Genomic DNA, 22219 nt, shown 5'->3' on the forward strand with positions numbered 1-22219 from the left:
AACCATGGATCTTTAGCAATTTATAAAAACATGGGGTCATAAATCATGATATTCAATATCTTACAAAATTGTGTGCAGGTTTATGGTGTTTCTTGACACAATATTAACACTTTGGGCCTTATGCCCACTGTAGAACTAGGTTTTAGGCTATGTTCACACGGTGCGGTTTTTGCTGCGGATCCGCAGCGGTTTTGAGGCTGCGGATCTGCAGCCGTTTTCCATGCAGGGTACAGTACATTGTTAACCTATGGAAAACAAAAACCGCTGTGCCCACAATCCTTTTTTCGGCATGAAAATCCGCGCTGATTTTCTGCGGGAAAAAAAGAAGTACCATGTCTATTCTTTCTGCGGATTCCGCTGCTGTTTTCAACATGCACCAATAGGAAAGTGCTGTTGAAAACCCGCAGAGGAATCCGCAGAAGAAACCGCAGGAAAATCAGCAGTGCTGTTTTGCACTGCGGATTTTCCAAAACAGGAGCTGAAAAAAAACGCAGCAAAAAAAGGATCGTGTGAACAAGCCCTAAGAGGCTTATGTTGCAGCACAACATACCATACTTGTATACCCTTTATATTACTCAGTCATAGGTACTTCATGTATAGATATATGGCCAGATTTTCTTCTAGATTAAAGTATTTTTGAAGAGAATAGCTGCATAACATGGGATGCCTACCATGGAGGAAGAGTGGACAAATGCTATAGCGCTTGTGAAGGAAGGGAGGTTCAGCTCCTTACTGATGCCTTAATTACAGGGACAGACAAAGGTGAAACTGTAGAGCAAGTGCAATCATGCTTACCAATATTTATAATGCAAAACTGGGGACAACAGGGAAAAGCCCATGAATACCCAATTTGGCTTTGATTTGCTAAAGCCACCCCTTCTTGGACTAAATTCCAAAAAGTCATGACAAATTGTTTGCATGCTTTATAAGCATCTACAAATATTTGTTTTCTTTTGCTAAACAAAACTTTATTGGAAAATCTGTTTGTCCAAGTGAGTTGCACCAAGAAATAGAACAAACAAGAGATCTGTATGGCACAGGCAGGTGTAATAACATCAACTGGATGAAGGGGAGGGGGACAGAACTCTAAACTCCACCTGCAAGGATCTAGAAAAGTGCAGACATCTTTGGGCTCACGAGTGGATCGTGTACATTCACTTGTTGCAATGGAGAGGAGTTGGGTAAGACACATCTTTAGAAATATTATCTTGGAGGGGTAGAGGAACATGTTTGATTCTGATGATACTGGGTGCAAACATCCTGTGTTTGTGAGGATCTGGCCGACTGTTAGAGTTTGAGCCAAGTGTCACATTAGTGTGATTCAATTCAATCACATCACAGGTGCAAAGAAGACACAATTCTCTGTGTCTACTGATGTCAGATTGCACTAAGATAACATCCGAGAACAGTCAGATAAACTTGCATGAATGCGCGTGATCTGATTATAAAATGCACTCACAACATGTTGCAAATTCTTTCCCATGCAAAGATATCATGAGGAAAATAAAACATGCAGATCTTCACTGCCCCATAGTATAACATTGGGAAAGGAACCAAGAAGAGTAAGGTCACCACAATCCGATGCACCTTGCCAGCAGGGATCCACAGCTCGGTGCCACCCTAGTCCAGGAAAAAATCTTTTTTTTTTTCACAAAAATTATATTTTAGCCCCCAGTTTTGTATTTTTCCAAGAGTAACAGTTGAAATTGGACCACAAAAGTTGTTATCCAATTTGTCCTGAGTACGCTGATACCCCATATGTGGGGGGAACCACCGTTTGAGCGCATGGCAGAGCTTGGAAGGGAAGGAGTGTCATTTGGAATGCAGACTTAGATGGATTGGTCTGCAGGCATCACATTGTGTCTGCAGAGCCCCTAATGTACCTAAACAGTAGAAACCCCCCACAAGAGACCACATATTGGAAACTAGACCCCCAAAGAAACTTATCTAGATGTGTTGTGAGAACTTTGAACCTCCAAGTGTTTCACTACAGTTTATAACACAGAGCCGTGAAAATAAAAAATCTTCTTTTTCCACAAAAATTATTTTTTAGCCCCCAGTTTTGTATTTTCCCAAGGGTAACAGGAGAAATTGGACCCAAAAGTTGTTGTCCAATTTGTCCTGAGTATGCTGATAGAACATATGTTGGGGCAAACCCCTGTTTGGGCGCACGGGAGAGCTCGAAAGGGAAGGAAGGCACTGTTTTACTTTTTCAACGCAGAATTGGCTGGAATTGAGATCGGACGCCATGTCGCGTTTGGAGAGCCCCTGATGTGCCTAAACAGTGGAAACTGTCATTGTTCCCAATGGCAGGGATATAGGCAAAAACAGGACTAGCTCTAGGAAGATGGAATCTAAGCTGACCGCGATACTGAACCTCACGCGCAACTACCAATAGCCGGGGAACGTGCCTGCGTTTTATCCCTAGACGTCTCGCGCCAGCCGGAGATCTAGCTACCCCTAGTAGAGGAAACACAGACCTGGCTTGCCTCCAGAGAAAACCCCAAAGTGATAGTAGCCCCCAACATATAATGACGGTTAGTTAAGAAGAAAACACATACGTAGTATGAATACAGGTTCAGCAAAGAGAGGCCCACTAACTAGAAAGCAGAAAATACAAAAGTGGACTTCGCGGTCAACTCAAAACCCTACAAAATACCATCCTGAAATAACTTTAAACTCTGGTATCAACTCATGACACCGGAGTGGTCATTTCAGTTCACTAGAGCTTCCAGCAGCAAGATTCAAAATAAAAGCACGCTGGACAAAAATACACAAAAGGTACAGATGATCCAACTTATCTGAATCAGCAGACTTTGGAGCAGGTATCAAGTAACAGAGGAGCTCTGGTAACATTGATAGCCGGCAAGTAAATGACTGAGAAGCCAGACTATATAGAAAACTCCCATTTCCTGATGGGAACAGGTGCACTGGAAATAAAAGACAGAAGTCAGCCAGTACCACCAGTAGCCACCAGAGGGAGCCCACAAACAGAATTCACAACAGTACCCCCCCTTGAGGAGGGGGCACCGAACCCTCATGAGAACCACCAGGGCGATCTGGATGAGCCCTATGAAAGGCGTGAACCAAATCAGAGGCATGAACATCAGAGGCAGTCACCCAAGAATTATCTTCCTGACCGTATCCCTTCCATTTAACCAAATATTGAAGTCTCCGTCTGGAAACGCGAGAGTCCAAAATCTTCTCCACAATATACTCCAATTCACCCTGCACCAGCACAGGAGCAGGAGGCTCAACAGAAGGAACAACCGGCACCTCGTACCTCCGCAACAACGACCGATGGAAGACATTATGAATAGTGAAAGATGCTGGTAGGTCCAAACGAAACGATACAGGATTAAGAATCTCCAAAATCTTATAAGGACCTATGAACAGAGGTTTAAACTTAGGAGAAGAGACCTTCATAGGGACAAAACGAGAAGATAACCACACCAAGTCCCCAACACGAAGACGATGACCAACACGACGACGACGATTAGCAAGCTGCTGAGTCTTCTCCTGGGACAACTTCAAGTTGTCCACCACATGACTCCAAATCCGGTGCAGTCTATCCACCATCGTGTCCACTCCAGGGCAATCCGAAGATTCCACCTGGCCAGATGAAAAATGAGGGTGAAACCCCGAATTGCAAAAGAAAGGAGAGACCAGAGTGGCAGAACTAGCCCGATTATTAAGGGCAAACTCTGCCAACGGCAAAAAGGCGACCCAGTCATCCTGATCAGCAGACACAAAACACCTCAAATAAGTCTCCAAGGTCTGATTAGTTCGCTCTGTCTGGCCATTCGTCTGAGGGTGGAATGCAGACGAAAAAGACAAATCAATGCCCATCCTGGCACAGAACGCCCGCCAAAATCTAGACACAAATTGGGATCCCCTGTCAGAAACGATGTTTTCCGGAATACCATGTAAATGAACCACATTCTGAAAAAATAGAGGAACCAACTCAGATGAAGAAGGCAACTTGGGCAAGGGTATAAAATGAACCATTTTAGAAAAAGGTCACACACCACCCAGATGACGGACATTTTCTGAGAAAACGGGAGATCCGAAATAAAGTCCATAGAGATGTGCGTCCAAGGCCTCTTCGGAATAGGCAAGGGTAACAACAATCCACAAGCCCGAGAACAGCAAGGCTTGGCCCGAGCACAAACATCACAAGACTGTACAAAAGTACGCACATCCCGAGACAGGGAAGGCCACCAAAAGGACCTGGCCACCAAATCTCTGGTACCAAAGATTCCAGGGTGGCCCGCCAACGCAGAAGAATGAACCTCCAAGATAACTCTACTGGTCCACTCATCTGGAACAAACAGTCTCCCAGGCGGACAACGATCAGGCCTATCCGCCTGAAACTCCTGCAAAGCACGTCGCAAGTCTGGAGAGACAGCAGACAATATCACCCCATCCTTAAGGATACCCGTAGGCTCAGAATCACCAGGGGAGTCAGGCTCAAAACTCCTAGAAAGGGCATCTGCCTTTACATTTTTCGAACCTGGTAGATACGAGACCACAAAATTAAACCGAGAGAAAAACAACGACCAGCGCGCCTGTCTAGGATTCAGACGCCTGGCAGACTCAAGGTAAATCAGATTCTTGTGATCAGTCAAGACCACCACCTGATGCCTAGCACCCTCAAGCCAATGACGCCACTCCTCAAAGGCCCACTTCATAGCCAAGAGCTCCCGATTACCAACATCATAATTTCGCTCGGCGGGCGAAAATTTTCGAGAAAAGAACGCACATGGTCTCATCACCGAGCAATCGGAACTTCTCTGCGACAAAACCGCCTCCGATCCGATCTCGGAAGCATCAACTTCGACCTGAAAAGGAAGTGAAACATCAGGCTGGCGCAACACAGGGGCAGAAGAAAAGCGGCGCTTAAGCTCCCGAAAGGCCTCCACAGCAGCCGAGGACCAATTGGCAACATCAGCACCCTTCTTAGTCAAATCCGTTAGAGGTTTAACAACACTTGAAAAACCCGTTATAAATCGACGATAGAAATTAGCAAAGCCCAAGAACTTCTGAAGACTCTTAAGAGAAGTAGGTTGCGTCCAATCACAAATAGCCCGAACCTTGACAGGATCCATCTCAATAGAAGAAGGGGAAAAAATGTACCCCAAAAAAGAGATCTTCTGAACCCCAAAAATACACTTTGAACCCTTTACAAACAAAGAATTGGCCCGCAAAACCTGAAAAACCTTCCTGACTTGTTGAACATGCGACTCCCAGTCATCAGAAAAAATCAAAATATCATCCAAATACACAATCATAAATTTATCCAGATATTCACGGAAAATATTGTGCATAAAGGACTGAAAGACTGAAGGGGCATTAGAAAGACCAAAATGCATTACTAAATACTCAAAATGGCCCTCGGGCGTATTAAATGCAGTTTTCCACTCATCTCCCTGCTTTATCAGTCAACAGTGGCAAAGGATACTGATATTTGACAGTAATCTTATTCAACAGCCGATAATCAATACAAGGCCTCAGGGAACCGTCTTTTTTACCCACAAAAAAAAAACCTGCTCCTAAAGGGGATGAGGATGGACGGATATGTCCCTTTTCCAAGGACTCCTTAATATACTCTCGCATAGCAGCATGCTCTGGCACAGACAGATTGAACAAACGACCCTTAGGAAATTTGCTGCCAGGAATCAAATCTATAGCACAATCGCAATCCCTGTGAGGAGGGAGCGAACTAAGTTTAGGCTCCTCAAAAACATCACAGTAGTCAGCCAAAAATGCCGGAACCTCAGAGGGAGTAGATGAAGCAATGGAAACCAAAGGTACTTCCCCATGAGCCCCCTGACATCCCCAGCTTAATACGGACATTGTTTTCCAGTCAAGAACTGGGTTATGAGTTTGTAACCATGGCAATCCAAGCACTAAAACATCATGCAAGTTATGCAACACAAGGAATCAAATCACCTCCTGATGGTCTGGAGTCATACACATAGTCACTTGTGTCCAGTATTGAGGTTTATTCCTAGCCAATGGTGTGGAATCAATACCCTTCAAAGGAATGGGAACTTCCAGAGACTCTAGACTAAACCCACAGCGCCTGGCAAAGGACCAATCCATAAGACTCAGGGCGGCGCCAGAGTCCACATAGGCATTCACGGTAATAGATGATAACGAACAAATCAAAGTCACAGACAAAATAAACTTAGACTGCAAAGTGCTAACTGCAAAAGACTTATCAACCTTTTTTGTGCGTTTAGAGCATGCTGATATAACATGAGCAGAATCGCCACAATAGAAGCACAACCCATTTCTACGCCTATAATTCTGCCGCTCACTTCTGGACAGAATTCTATCACATTGCATATTCTCCGGTGCCTGCTCAGAAGACACCGCCAAATGGTGCACAGGTTTGCGCTCCCGTAAACGCCGGTCAATCTGAATAGCCATTGTCATGGACTCATTCAGACCTGTGGGCGTAGGAAACCCCACCATGACATCTTTAACGGCGTCAGAGAGGCCCTCTCTGAAATTCGCCGCCAGGGCGCACTCATTCCACTGAGTAAGCACAGACCATTTTCGAAATTTTTGACAATATATTTCAGCTTCATCATGCCCTTGAGAGAGGGCTATCAAGGCTTTTTCAGCCTGAATCTCCAAATTAGGTTCCTCATAGAGCAACCCCAGCGCCAGAAAAAATGCATCCACATTGAGCAGCGCAGGATCCCCTGGCGCCAATGCAAATGCCCAATTCTGGGGGTCACCCCGCAGCAAGGAAATAACAATCTTAACCTGCTGAGCGGGGTTTCCAGCGGAGTGAGATCTCAGAGAAAGATACAATTTACAATTGTGCTTAAAATTCAAAAAACAAGATCTATCTCCAGAAAAAAACTCTGGTATAGGAATTTTAGGTTCAGACATAGGAGCATGTATGACAAAATCTTGTATATTTTGAACCTTAGAAGCAAGATTATTCAGATTTGAAGCTAAACTCTGGATATCCATTTCTCAGCAGCTGAGATCTGAGCCATTCAGGGATTAAGAGGAGGGAAAAGCAGCAGACTGCAATTATGGCTAGACAGACTTCAGAGTAAAAAAAAAAAAAAAAAAAAAAAAAAAAGGTGTCAGAAACTTCTTTTCTCTCCTTCTTCAGCCAATACTTTTAACACAGTTTGGCCGGCTATACTTTCATGGTTCCCAATGGCAGGGACATAGGCAAAAACAGGACTAGCTCTAGGAAGATGGAATCTAAGCTGACCGCGATGCTGAACCTCACGCGCAACTACCAATAGCCGGGGAACGTGCCTGCGTTTTATCCCTAGACGTCTCGCACCAGCCGGAGATCTAGCTACCCCTAGTAGAGGAAACACAAACCTGGCTTGCCTCCAGAGAAAACCCCAAAGTGATAGTAGCCCCCAACATATAATGACGGTTAGTTAAGAAGAAAACACATACGTAGTATGAATACAGGTTCAGCAAAGAGAGGCCCACTAACTAGAAAGCAGAAAATACAAAAGTGGACTTCGCGGTCAACTCAAAACCCTACAAAATACCATCCTGAAATAACTTTAAACTCCGGTATCAACTCATGACACCGGAGTGGTCATTTCAGTTCACTAGAGCTTCCAGCAGCAAGATTCAAAATAAAAGCACGCTGGACAAAAATACACAAAAGGTACAGATGATCCAACTTATCTGAATCAGCAGACTTTGGAGCAGGTAGCAAGTAACAGAGGAGCTCTGGTAACATTGATAGCCGGCAAGTAAATGACTGAGAAGCCAGACTATATAGAAAACTCCCATTTCCTGATGGGAACAGGTGCACTGGAAATAAAAGACAGAAGTCAGCCAGTACCACCAGTAGCCACCAGAGGGAGCCCACAAACAGAATTCACAACAGGAAACCCCCCAATTATAACTTAAACCCTAATCCAAACACATCCCTAACCCTAATCCCAATGGTAAACCTAACTACACCCCTAACTCTGACACACCCCTAACCCTAATTCCAACCCTATTCCCAACCGTAAATGTAATCCAAACCCTAACTTTAGCCCCAACCCTAACCCTAAGTTTAGCCCCAACCCTAACTGTAGCCTTAACCCTAGCCACAACCCTAACCCTAGCCCTAACCCTAGCCCTAACCCTAAGCCTAGCCCTAACCCTAACCCTAGCCCTAACCTTAACCCTTGCCCTAACTCTAACCCTAGCCCTAACCCTAGCCCTAACCCTAATCCTAACCCTAATGGGAAAATGGAAATAAATACATCTTTTTAATTTTTTGCTAAGGTGGTGATGAATGGGGGTTTGATTTATTTTTTCAGAGGTTTTTTTAGCAGATTTTTATGATTGGCAGCCATCACACACTGAAAGATGCTTTTTATTGGAAAAAATATTTTTTGCGTTACCACATTTTGAGAGCTATAATTTTTCCATATTTTAGTTCACAGAGTCATGTAAGGTCTTGTTTATTGCAGGACGAGTTGATGTTTATATTGGTAACATCTTTGGGCACGTGACATTTTTTGATCACTTTTTATTCCGATTTTTGTGAGGCAGAATGACCAAAAACCAGCAATTCATGAATTTCTTTTGGGGGTTTATACCATTCCACGTTTGGTAAAATGGATAAAGCAGTTTTATTCTTAGTAACCCGATGTTTACCCTGGTTACCATCGTAAAAGTAAAAAAACAAACAGTACATACTCACCTTTGCGTCCCCCGGCATCCGCTTCCTGCACTGACTGTGAGTGCCGGCCCTAACAGCAGAGCGATGACGTCACCGCTGTGCTTTCACTTTACGGCCGGCGCTCAGTCAGTGCAGGAAGCGGACGCCGGGGGACACGAAGGTGAGTATGTACTGTTTGTTTTTTTACTTTTACGATGGTAACCAGGGTAAACATCGGGTTACTAAGCGCAGCCCTGCGCTTAGTAACCCGATATTTACCCTGGTTACCATTGTAAAACATCGCTGGCATCGTTGCTTTTGCTGTCAAACACAACGATACACGGCGATCTGACGACCAACTAAAGTTCTGAACTTTAACCAACGACCAGCGATATCACAGCAGGATCCTGATCGCTGCTGCCTGTCACACTCAACGATATCGCTAGCCAGGACGCTGCAACATCACGGATCGCTATTATTATCGTTTAGTGTGAAGGTACCTTATGTTCGCTGATCTGACACTTTGCTGTGCACTGTGTCAGATCGGCAATCTGACATGCACAGCTCCTGGCTTCCCAGCGCCTGAGCAGGACCCGATGCCGCGGCCATATTGGATCCAAGCCTGCTGCAGCGAGGAAGAGGTAAGAGACCATCTGAGCAACGCGATCACATCGCGTTGCTCCGGGGGTCTCAGGGAAGCCCTCAGGGAGCCCCCTCCCTGCGCAATACTTCCCTATACCGCCGGAACACTGCAATCATATTTGATCGCAGTGTGCCGGGGGTTAATGTGCCGGCGGCGGTCCGTGACCACTCCTGGCACATAGTGCTGGATGTCAGCTGCGATAGTCAGCTGACTCCCGGCCGCGATCGGCCACGCTCCCCCCGTGAGCGCTGCCGATCGCTATGACGTACTATCCCGTCGGTGGTCACACGGGCCCACCCCACCTCGACAGGATAGTACGTCTAATGTCAGAAAGGGGTTAATACTATTGAATTAAAGGGGTATTCCAATCTTCAAGATACTGCCACAATATTTAATAGGTGTAATAATATTAATAATAATATTAGCAAATGCCTCCAATTAGAAATGTAGCATAGTTTTTCTGATTTGCTATCTCTATTTCCTTATGTGCAGGCATTGCAAGACCTTAGGTTTCCATGGTTATGACCACTAGCAACTAGCTAACTAACTGATAATATATCCATGGTCGTAACCATGGATACCTAAGGTCCTTCAATGGTCCTTCAGAGAATCAGAAAAACTATGCTACATTTCTAATTGGAGATATTGGCTAATATAATTATTACACCTACTACATATCGGGCCGGGATCTTGGAGAGGAGAATACCCTTTAAAATCCTGTCCGAAGTTCCTACCAATAGGAGTTCTAGTACAAAGTTTAGAAATCCAGTATGACTTTCTACTTAATATTTTCCTTTCTAAAATCCCCTCCTGTGATGGGTTTAAATACCTTTTCCAAAGATGGTGTATCCCCTTTACGTATTGATAAAAGAGGTATGAAAGTGGTGGAAACATTTACCGTTGCGGAATTAACCGCATCAGACAGGTGTCTTTTAATTCGGTTTTTTATTGTCCAGTTGTGCATCCTACATAATGTTTTTTACATGCTGCACAATCTATCAAATGAACAACTGTTGTGTTGCAGTTGCTAAAACTTTATATGGGAAATTGCTGTCCTGTTGTAAAAGACATATAGTTTTTATATTTGCGTTCATGTTTGCAGGATATACACTATGTATGCCCACATCTAAAAACCATTTGAAGGAAAGGCAAGTAGATATGTTCTGTTGTGCATGGTCTTTAAAGAATCTGGGAGATAGAATAGTGCCTAACGAGGATGATTTTTTGTGACAAACTTGACATTGTTATTTTTTTTATTTTTCAGAGTGTTTACTGTCTGGATTCAGAATCGGTAAGCATTTCTTTATAATAGCTATGGTTTTGTAAGGGGGTTGCCATCAACATGTTATTTATGATGTTTATTTATGCCCTTAAATATTGTATTATTTCCAAATATTAGGGAGAGCGCAGTTCCCTAGTTTGCTCACTAGATGGGAATAGAGAGACTTAGCTTGAAGATGGAGTGCGCAGGATAACCTGGAGTTATATGCGGGCCTGGAGCAGGTGCAATCTGCCCCCTGTTTCCTGGTTAATGAATGGCCAGGTTTTGCCCCTCTCCTGTCGTTGGGGCGACAGGAGGACATGACACCTGTGCAGGGCCGGACTGGGACTAAAATTCAGCCCTGGCATTTGAAGTCACACAGGCCCACTTGTCACATGGTGACTGTATAATATCTTTGTACACTTGTAGGTTACAAGAAGTGAGGGGAGTGTAACACGACTATATAACATATAATTACAGCTGTATCCAGCATTACAGATCAGTCCCCATAGAATGTAATACAGCACAGCCCCCATAGAATGTAATACAACACAGCCCCCATAGAATGTAATACAACACAGCCCCCATAGAATGTAATGCAGCACAGCCCCCATAGAATGAAATACAGCACAGCCCCCATAGAATGTAATACAGCACAGCCCCCATAGAATGTAATACAGCCAGCCCCCATAGAATGTAATGCAGCACAGGCCCATGGAATGGAATGCAACCAGCCCCATAGAATATAATGCAGCACAGCCCCATAGAATGGAATGCAGCCAGCCCCATAGAATATAATGCAGCACAGGCCCATAGAATGGAATGCAGCCAGCCCCATAGAATATAATGCAGCACAGGCCCATAGAATGGAATGCAGCCAGCCCCATAGAATATAATGCAGCACAGGCCCATGGAATGGAATGCAGCCAGACCCATAGAATATAATGCAGCACAGGCCCATAGAATGGAATGCAGCCAGCCCCATAGAATATAATGCAGCACAGGCCCATAGAATGGAATGCAGCCAGCCCCATAGAATATAATGTAGCACAGGCCCATGGAATGGAATGCAGCCAGCCCCATAGAATATAATGCAGCACAGGCCCATAGAATGGAATGCAGCCAGCCCCATAGAATATAATGTAGCACAGGCCCATGGAATGGAATGCAGCCAGCCCCATAGAATATAATGTAGCACAGGCCCATGGAATGGAATGCAGCACAGCCCCATAGAATATAATGTAGCACAGGCCCATGGAATGGAATGCAGCCAGCCCCATAGAATATAATGTAGCACAGGCCCATGGAATGGAATGCAGCCAGCCCCATAGAATATAATGCAGCACAGGCCCATGGAATGGAATGCAGCCAGCCCCATAGAATATAATGTAGCACAGGCCCATGGAATGGAATGCAGCACAGCCCCATAGAATATAATGCAGCACAGGCCCATGGAATGGAATGCAGCCAGCCCCATAGAATATAATGTAGCACAGGCCCATGGAATGGAATGCAGCCAGCCCCATAGAATATAATGCAGCACAGGCCCATGGAATGGAATGCAGCCAGCCCCATAGAATATAATGTAGCACAGGCCCATGGAATGGAATGCAGCCAGCCCCATAGAATATAATGTAGCACAGGCCCATGGAATGGAATGCAGCCAGCTCCATAGAATATAATGCAGCACAGGCCCATGGAATGGAATGCAGCCAGCCCCATAGAATATAATGTAGCACAGGCCCATGGAATGGAATGCAGCCAGCCCCATAGAATATAATGCAGCACAGGCCCATGGAATGGAATGCAGCCGACCCCCCCCCCTTCCCAATAGCTCCACAACCCAGTCATCACTCATTGATAAAAAAAAAAAAAACACTCTACTCACCTCTCTCCTCGTGCCCCGTGCTGCTCCGGGCTTCGGTCTCAGCAGATGCAGTCTGCCCGCCCGGTCACACTGCAGGTGCGCGATGATATGACGTCATCGCGCACCCGCAGTGTCAGCGGCAGGCAGAGCGGGGAATGATGGGAGAGGGGGCGTCAGCAGACGCTCTCTCCTCCATCATTGCATTCAACTGTACCGGTGTCTATGACGCCGGTATAGTTGAATGCGGGGCCGGGAGTGTGCCGCGACAGCGTGGGGAGTGTGCCAACAGCGGCCCACTCGAGCGGCCCACTACTGCCATCGGCCCTTCTGGCATTTGCCAGAACTGCCCGATGGCCAGTCCGGCCCTGCACCTGTGGCTGTAGGGTTGTTCACTAGTGTACAGGCACAGAGCCCAATGCAGAGTGGAGCAGCACAGGATATGTGCCGCTGTTAAGTGGATGCTATTGAACTACTTCTAATGGATGGGACTGTTCCGCGTCTCTGTTGATGTGCTCGTTGCACCAAAGGATATAAGGACTGTTCCACGTCCCTATGGGCTGAAAGAGCCCTGACTACCCTCAAAGGAATTTGGGTAGCGTGACCGGATCAGGTCACACAGGACATGTTGGTGATCTGTTTTTTTTTGTTGATGCACCTGTTGCACCCTTTCTGCTGGATAGCAGGACTTCACCTGTTTTAAAGCAGTATCCATGAACTAACGGACCAGACATGGCTGCAGCAGCAGACAGGACTCTGTTACCAGGCAGCGCACATGTGGCGCACAGAGTAGTGCCATAATTAAAGGAAAGGGGACGTCTTCTCCCAAGAACTGTTGATTTAACTGTACATATGTTAGGGTCCTGGGATGAGGGACCATGCTAATCTTAAAGGAAAGGGGCGCACAACCTTACGTACTGAGGACCTTTATCCATGGAACACTTTTATATATTTGTTTGTGTTCAGTGGACGACTAGGACCGGAGTTTAACTAATGTTGCTGTGGAAAGAGAATTTCCTTACCACAAATAGTTTTATTGGACTGTAGGCGACCTGGAGGACTGTGAACCAGGCTCCTCTGATAAGAAAAGTATAAAAGGTATTGAGGACGTTGCTCACATGGAGCTAAGTTAAGTTATTTTAATTGCCTCCCTGTGTGGAGTATTAGTTGTTACCAATAAATGTGTTTGGTAAATGGTCCAGGATGACCATTGTTAAGGGTAGGGGAATGTAAGGGGGTTGCCATGAACGTGTTATATATGATGTTTATTTATGCTCTTAAATATTGTATTGTTTCCAAATATTAGGGAGAGCACAGTTCCCTAGTTTGCCCACTATATGTGGATAGAGAGACTTAGCTTGTAGATGGTTAATGTGGGAGGAGCTAGTGACAGTTAATGTTTAGAGCAGCTGATATTTGGATCAGTTGGGTGGGAGCACCCTGTCAGGGCAGTCAGCTCAGGACCAGGAAGGCTATGAGAGAGAGAGAGAAAAGGAAGGCATTGAAAGAGTTACCGACAGCGCAGTGTAAGTGGGACTGCGGCTGTAGGTGCTGGAAAAGAACTAAGCAGTACAGAGAGGTCACTCGCAATGTGATGGCTTATTGTGTGGACGGACATTCCAGAGATAAGGGCAAAATGGTTGAAGGGGTCTCCTGCTAAAATAAGACTGGGCACAGAGGATGCTGGAGGACCGGTAAGCACGGTCCGTTCCGGAAACGGGCTTAGTAAAGATGAAGGAAAAACAGGGAAAGAGAAGAAGCTGTGTAAAGCAAAGCCTGATGTAAATGCTGACAAGGACAGAGAGGAGACAGGGACAGAGGGGAAACTGTGTATTGTAAAGCCTGATGTAAATGCTGAAGAGAACCGTTATGTGCCTTTTCCTAGTAAAGTTCATTGTTCAAGCATTCAACAGGACTGTGACTCTTTTTATTCTGCTTTGGTTGAGGAAAGTGTGCAGATCCTTATAGGAAGCCCCAAGAGAAGAGGAGCTGCAGGCATGCTGACTGAGAGTCGTGGAGTATATGTGAGGGGAGGACATGGTGTGCAAGAGTCTTTTACTTCAGCCACGACTACCTCCCTGTCCCACCCTTACAATTTCTTGATGCTATATTGTGTTGAGAATGTTACATGCTGTTGATCTTTCTGTTTTTATATGTATTGTGATTTACCCATAATTGTTTTCCTATCTTTGTCATTAATTATTTCATTTGCTCTACTCAGGAGCCATTTACGGTACCCTTTATTTCTCAAGTTGATTTAACCTTTTTGGTGATAATTGTAAGTGGTATATGTTGCGAAAGCCAGTCATTGCTCATAAACTGCCCAATATAATCCCAAAAGTGAAACGTGGTGGTGGCAGCATCATGCTATGGGTTTTTTTTAGCTGCAGGGACAGGACGACTGGTTGTCATTGAAGGAAACTTGAATGCGGCCAAGTACAGAGATATCTGGGATGAAAACCTCTTCCAAAGTGCTCTGGACCTCAGTCTTGGCCAAAAGTTCACCCTCCACCAAGACAGTGACCCTAAGAACACAGCTAAAATAACAAAGGAGCTGCTTCAGAACAACTCTATGACATCCTTGACTGGCCCAGCCAGAGCCCTAACCTAAACCCAATTGAGCATCTCTGGAGAGACCTAAAAATGGCTGTCCACCAATGTTCACCATCCAACCTGACAGAACTGGAGAGGATCTGCAAGGAAGAATGGCAGAGAATCCCCAAATCCAGGTGTGAACTTGTTGCATCATTCCCAAGAAGAATCATGGCTGTACTAGCTGAAAAGGGGCTTCTACTCATTGCTGAGCAAAGAGTCTGAATACTTTTGACCATGTGATACTTTAGTTCTTTTTTAATAAATTTGCAAAAATTACAAAAAAAAATTCTGTCACGATGGGGTGCAGAGTGTACATTAATGAGAAAAAAGAATTGACTTTTTTGAATTTACCAAATGGCTGCAATGAAACAAAGAGTGAGTATGAATACTTTGATCACCCACTGTATATCCTGCAAACATGCACAAAAAAAAACTATCTGTCTTTTACAACAGGATAACAATTTCCAATATACAGTTTTAGAAACTGCAACACAACAGTTGATCATTTGATAGATTGTGTAGCATGTAAAAAAACAGTATGTAGGATGCACAACTGGAGAATTAAAAAAACGAATTAGAAGACACCTGTCTGATGCGGATAATTCCGCAGCGGTAAATGTTTCCACAGCTTCCAGTCATCAAAGAAGGGGTTATAAAAAGGAAAATATTAAATAGAAAGTCATACTGGATTTATAAACTTTGTGCTAGAACCACAATTGGTATGAGGATCAGACAGGACTTAATTATACTATATTATTAGTTTGTTTCATTTAAGAAAAAATGTTGATTTTAACCCTCTGTGCTTTTATATTGTATTAGTTAGGATAGAGTAAAAAAAAAAATGACACCCGGGTATTGATCAATTAGCAGGCTAAGGTTTATAAGCTCAGCCATGTATATGTTCACATAAACAATGACTATGGCAAGCTAGCCGAAATGCATTGGTTGTACAATTGTGGACCACTGTGGTGTGCCGATACCTTGGACTTGTTAATGCTGTAAGTAATTGTCACGTTCTACACTTGCCTTATTTCACCATCACTGGGGATCTTCTATTTTGTCTGCATAGTATAACATTGGACCAAGTGCTGTCTGGTAAACCATTGAGTAGCACTCGACCGTGTTATATGGCCATCTGACTGCGCCCTCACGGTGTCTTCTAATTTAGGGTCATATGAACTTTGTAGGGGACAATTTTATTGGCCACGTTTTTTAGCATTTGTTGAATTTGTTATAAATGATTCCAGCATACTTGCCCAGGACCTCTTGGAGGAGCAAGCAAGTGTCCTAGACACCACATCCAAGCATCCAAGCCTTATGTTGAAGAGGTTATCAAGGGCTGCAATAAACTTTTCAAGTCATTCCATGTCCTGCAGACTGCAAAATCGTGACAGTGAGCAGTTGTGATATGCATACCAGGAGTCACTAGTTTTAGCCAACTTCTTTCAGTTCATTTCTTTTGAGTGAAGGCGAATGCATCCAGTCTAGTCAGCATGTGACAACAAGATGCACATTCCTCCTTGAAATGGGAATACGTGCTAACTTTCATCGACACATTTTTAAGTGAATACACAACATGTGAACGTTATTGTACACAATAATCCCTAAATGTCCAATGATGGCTCCCTCTCTTTGATTTTATCAAAGACCTGAGGTCGGTGGGGAAAAGTAGTTAAGCACAGCAGAGCTGGAAGTACTTTATTCAATTTCCATTAAAAGGCAAGCAAAATAAAATCAATGACTTTGTGTTTACAGTCATTATTCATAAAAATGGGTTGCATACAATACTGCAACTACTGGCTGCCAATGTATATAGTGCAGTAGTCAGGAGGTAATCTAACAGTAGCACCAAAATCTGCAGCATGGCCCTCCAAAGGATAGTTGGTGGATTGGTGGAGGTATCCAACTGCTGGGATCACCACTGGTCCTGAGAACGGGGCTCTGAAGTGGCCTTCTGGACTAGAGTGTTGGCCACAAATGGTTGGTGGTCTCCATTCTTGTCGGATTGTCTTCCCAATATTAAACCTCATAGAGCCTATATGATAGAGCAATGATGTTCAGGGGGGAGCATATAGTCTAGGCATCTGGTTCAGGGGATTACACAGGCACTGCATCATTCCAGTCAGCTAGTCACAGTATAAAACACATTTGTTCCTTGTCCATGGAATTTCTTACCGCCATATGATTTAAATATCTGTACTAGGGAGTTGCATTCCTCATTTATCCGATCTTCCATAGATTTCTTCCCCATCCCAAAGTCTCTCAAGGTCGAAATAGTAAATCGTCTCATTACTTTCCAGTTTTCACCATTAGAGAAGACAATGCCTTGATAAATATAATGGAAATAGCGTTATTTTGGATGATTGGAAAGTGGTTTTGTAGGAATTAGACAGGGAATACTATAGTATTTTATTGTAATACATATATCACATATATGTCATATAACCTATGAGAAAGACTGTTTTCGCTATAAAATTGTATCAGTTGGGGAATTGGAATCTATTTCTGATACAAAGCTCCAAATACCCTTCTTAGACATTCTCTAGGGTGGCATTTAGTTAGGCTGGCATTTTGTATACACCAGTCTTAGCCCGTTGGCATTGGTCTCTTAAAAATCACATGAGAAAAACAAACCTATGAGTGATGTGAACAAGCATGGATGTAAATTATGACAGATTCTATCACAAATCCAATGGTATCAAATCTGATGGGTTCCATCCTCCAACGATAAACTCAACAAGCTTTATTGAAAGGTAGCAGAGTGGAGCAAAAATAAAAGCAATGGCTCAGGCATGAACCAAAATTTTAACTCTTTGCAAAGCCTCTGTCATAGCTGCCATTCCATGAGTGATGATACAGGCACTGCTGTGGGCATGCACATTTTAACAGGTTACAGGGTTATTTGCCCATTTTTACCATATCCCTTTGTTGCTTCTGTAAAAATTGGAATGTCAGCTCTTTCGGACAATTCCTCAGCGTGATTCATGAAAGCGTCTTTCACAGCATCATATCCATACAAAACCACCATCTTCTGCTTCCCCAACTGGACACTGAACACTGGGCCAAACTTGTTATTCAGCTGTAGAATAAAATACTGGATTACACAGTGCCACATTATATAATAGTATTCTATAATCATTCATAATCCTTACTGATTCCCATCATAGACAGAACCCAAGATAAAAACAAAATGAGCAGATCCGCAGCAGTAAGTAAATAATATTAATACATGTAAGTAACGGAAGGTACGTAGTTCATACTATTTTGGTCAAAGAGTCATACCGATCCACAAGGCCACCAGCAGAAAAAAAGTGGCTTTTCTTACATTTCCTTCCAGGCCACATAAGTGGATTTTCTTTACTCCATGGGAGCCAAAAGAATGGCAAAAGGTCAAATTGTCAGGTGGCGTCCTTACCTGAGTGAATGTTTTGGAAGGGTTCTTTACATCAAATATGTGCAGATTCCCAATAATAGGTAAACAGTTTGGTCCTGGAGGGAAATTCTTGATCTTATTTTTCTTCTGAGTATAAAAAAATTTGCTCAAAAGAAAGAAAATAACGAGGAAGAGAACAAGTGTGATAATGTCAAGGCCGGACATGATGTTGGTCGAATCTACATGGAGAAGAGAAGAATTATCCATGAAAAATGTAGCAAAGAAAATTATAGTTTTTCACACTTAGATGTTGATTAGTTCTGTGTTTGGCATAATATGACCACAAGGGCATCAGGTATACATTCACGCTACATCCATACATCTTTTACTAACCTTGTTCATCACTCTTTCAACCTATCTCAGCTACTAATAAAACATCCATCTTCTTATCCTAAATTGGCAAGATGCACTGAGAACAAACACTTGTAGCTTGGTCATTATTAGATTGGTGTTTCTTGTCCACACCCAATAGTTTACAGTCAGCCCTAAGACTGGGGCTGCATGCCAACTTTGGCCATGACTAGAGAAAAGCGACTGTATCAAAATTAGAATAGGTCATATTCATTCGAATTCAGCTGGCCTATTTAATTTGGTGTGCATTGCAACTACTCCATTCAAAAGAAATTTGGTAGAAATTAAACTATCCATTGGGGGAATTGAAAGTTTAAAATTAGAGTTTAGTTTCTGATAAAATTCAAATTCACAAAATCAGGCGACTTTTCTTGAGAAATTCAATTTGCAGTGAAGTTATTGCCTACAAATTGAATGTCTATTACCATCATCTGGGGTCTCTCCAGGCTCTAGAGCATAATAGTCATAAAATTGGGAAAAAAATGTAAAATACACTTATTCTACTGACTGCTCATCGGGCCTTCTGCTTCTTGTTTTCCACTGTATGGTCATTAGAGCAGCCACTTTCTCCCGTGGAAGGCTACATTAACTGGCCTAGAGTGAACAGGCTAGGATAGGATAGTGAACAGCAATTCCCGCCATCCAGTCCTCATCTTTCCACTCTCCCATTTTTGACATGTGCACTCTAGGCCAGGTCTCAGAGGTCACATATATGATGTCTCAATGTGTGACACGCAGTGAAATTTGAGGACCTTGGATTTTGGCAACTTCATAGATACGTGACAACAACATTCACTTACATGGGGCGATATAGTAGCACTAGTCTGATGTTTGGCATCCCAATGTGTGTCATGGTCAAAGTTGCTGTGTTGACCCACCCTAAAGCCATACTGTTAAACTTTTGAGCTTTGCACATTACTGATAGTTTATCATTAATACTCAACCCTTTTTTTATTCACACGTTTGTTAGGTGTTGAGTTCCCGCCTCTGCACAGGGGGAATCTCAGGCCATCTCCGCTGCGGTCTCCCATTCTTCTCCTGCCGCAGTGGAGCCAGCTCAGCGTAGACGTCGGTCCCAGCGTCTCGCTCAGTCTGACTCTGTACAAAGAGTTACTGCTGCCTTTCCTGCTTCTGCCATTGAAGTCAGTGCTGTGCAGCAGCGAGCAGACACTTCTGGGACTAAGTCCTGCTTTTCTCGTTCTGAGCATGCCCAGAGTAAGATCTCTCTGTGGAGATCGAGGGTCACATGATCAGATACTGCAGCTAAGGCCATTGGTCCTTCAGGAAGGTCCTGTAGGTGCTCACACTCTGTGGCAGCCTCTCATTGGTCCTTCTAGGAAGGTCCTGTATGTGCTGCAAATATTTAAGGCTCACATGGCCGCATGGCCATGCGCTAGTATTGTTGTTTGTTATGTGCTTTGCGCCATTGTGGTCACGTGAGAGTGTGTTCAGGGACCCGGCTGAAGTAAGTCCCTAGAATGCTGGCACCTCTGGCGAGGAGTTTGTGTTTGTATGTATTCAGGGACCTGGTTGAAATAAGCCCCTAGAATGCTGGCACCTTTGGTGAGGAGTTTTGTGTGCATGCGTGACCACTGACTGCTCTCTGTTTGGGCAGTTAGCCTGTGCCTCTGTGAACAGGGCACAGTGCTTTGCTTTCACAGCTACTCAGTGAATTAACCGAGTTAGTCCATACCACCATATAGTGCCGCCGTTTGCTAGCAGCGGGTACTCCTGCACGGTGGACCCCGGGCTGCGAACGCACCAATATCAATAAAAACATCTCTATTTACTCGGTGCATTCCGCTAGCCTTAACAACGTTTTCTGTTCCTTATATATCGCATGTCTTACTCCTGAATGATGCCAGAGTATCCTGATGCCAAGAACATAAAAACCTCTGGAAACATTTGTTTCCAAGAAGTTTAAACAATACCTGGGAGATTTGCCAATTCTTACATCAATCTTGGAAGTCTCTTTCTACTGGACTTCCTTCCATTCCTCCCTAAAGAGTTTGAAAGTATCCAAGATCATGTTAATATTTCACATGCAAATGACATAATGATAAAATGTTTATTTTAGAGTAAATCAGTCCAAAACATCCCAGGCAGCAAACGATGATTATTAACCCCTTCATGACCTTGGGATTTTCCGTTTTTCCGTGTTCGTTTTTCGCTCCCAGAGCCATAACTTTATTTTTCCGTCAATTTGGCCAAGCGAGGGCTTATTTTTTGCGGGACGACTTGTACTTTTGAACGACATCATTTCTTTTACCATGTCTTGTACTAGAAAACAGGAAAAAAATTCCAAGTGCGGTGAAATTGCAAAAAAAAGTGCAATCCCACACTTGTTTTTTGTTTGGCTTTTTTACTAGGTTAACTAAATGCTAAAACTGACCTGCCATTATGATTCTCCAGGTCATTGTGATTTCATAGACACCTAACATGTCTAGGTTCTCTTTTATCTAAGTGGTGAAAAAAAATTCCAAACTTTGCTAAAAAAAAATAAAAAAAAAAAAATAAAAATTGCGCCATTTCCGATGCCCGTAGCATCTCCATTTTTCGAGATCTGGGATCGGGTGAGGGCTTATTTTTTGCGTGCCGAGCTGTCGTTTTTAATAATACCATTTTGGTGCAGATATGTTCTTTTAATCACCCATTATTGCATTTTAATGCAATGTCGCGGTTACCAAAAAAACGTAATTCTCGATTTTCTAATTTTTTTTCTCGCTACGCCAATTAGCGATCAGGTAATCCTTTATTTTATTGATAGACTGGGCGATTCTCAATGCCGTGATACCAAATATGTGTAGGTTTGATTTTTATTTATTGATTTATTTTGAATGGGGCGAAAGGGGGGTGATTTAAACTTTTATATATTTTTTTTTTTTTTCACTTTTTTTAACTTTTTTTTTTACTTTTGCCATGCTTCAATAGCTTCCATAGGAGTCTAGAAGCTGGCACAACTTGATCGGCTCAGCTACATAGCAGCAGCATCAGATCGCTGCTATGTAGCTGAATTACAGGCTTGCTATGAGTGCCGACCACAGGGGGGCGCTCTCAGCAGGCCGGCATCAGTAACCATAGAGGTCTCAAGGACATCTATGGTTACCATTCTGATGCATCAGGATCAGTGGGGGTCAGTGATGCGCTCATTTCTGGCCGGATAGCCAGAAGCGCCGGTTAAATGCCGCTGTCAGTGTTTGACAGCGGCATTTAAGTAGTTAATAGTGGTGGGTGAATCGCGATTTCACCTGCCGCTATTGCTGGCACATGTCGGCTGCTCAAAACAGCTGACATGTCCTGGCTTTGATGCGGGCTCACCGCCGGAGCCCTGCATCAAAGCGGGGGATCTGACCTCGGACGTACTATCCCGTCCGAGGTCAGAAAGGGGTTAAAATCAGTTTTAATAGATATAACGTAAC

The 22219-nt window shown here is 43.7% G+C and overlaps 1 protein-coding gene across 2 annotated transcripts in view; it reads right to left on the minus strand.

Annotated features, from left to right (window-relative positions):
* Window positions 1–22219, minus strand: part of LOC143808689 (cytochrome P450 2K4-like) — a 110464-nt gene that overhangs the window by 74116 nt on the left and 14129 nt on the right. For both annotated transcript variants that reach the window (XM_077291606.1, XM_077291607.1), the window contains exons 2-4: window positions 18432–18628; window positions 17933–18095; window positions 17192–17341 (exon numbers count right to left, since the gene is read on the minus strand). In XM_077291606.1, the coding sequence (XP_077147721.1) occupies window positions 17192–17341; window positions 17933–18095; window positions 18432–18614 (496 nt within the window). In that variant the 5' untranslated portion in view covers window positions 18615–18628. The remainder of the gene's footprint in view (window positions 1–17191; window positions 17342–17932; window positions 18096–18431; window positions 18629–22219) is intronic.

The sequence above is a fragment of the Ranitomeya variabilis genome, chromosome 2 (genome assembly GCF_051348905.1).
Source record: "Ranitomeya variabilis isolate aRanVar5 chromosome 2, aRanVar5.hap1, whole genome shotgun sequence".
Taxonomy (NCBI): Eukaryota; Metazoa; Chordata; class Amphibia; order Anura; family Dendrobatidae; genus Ranitomeya; species Ranitomeya variabilis.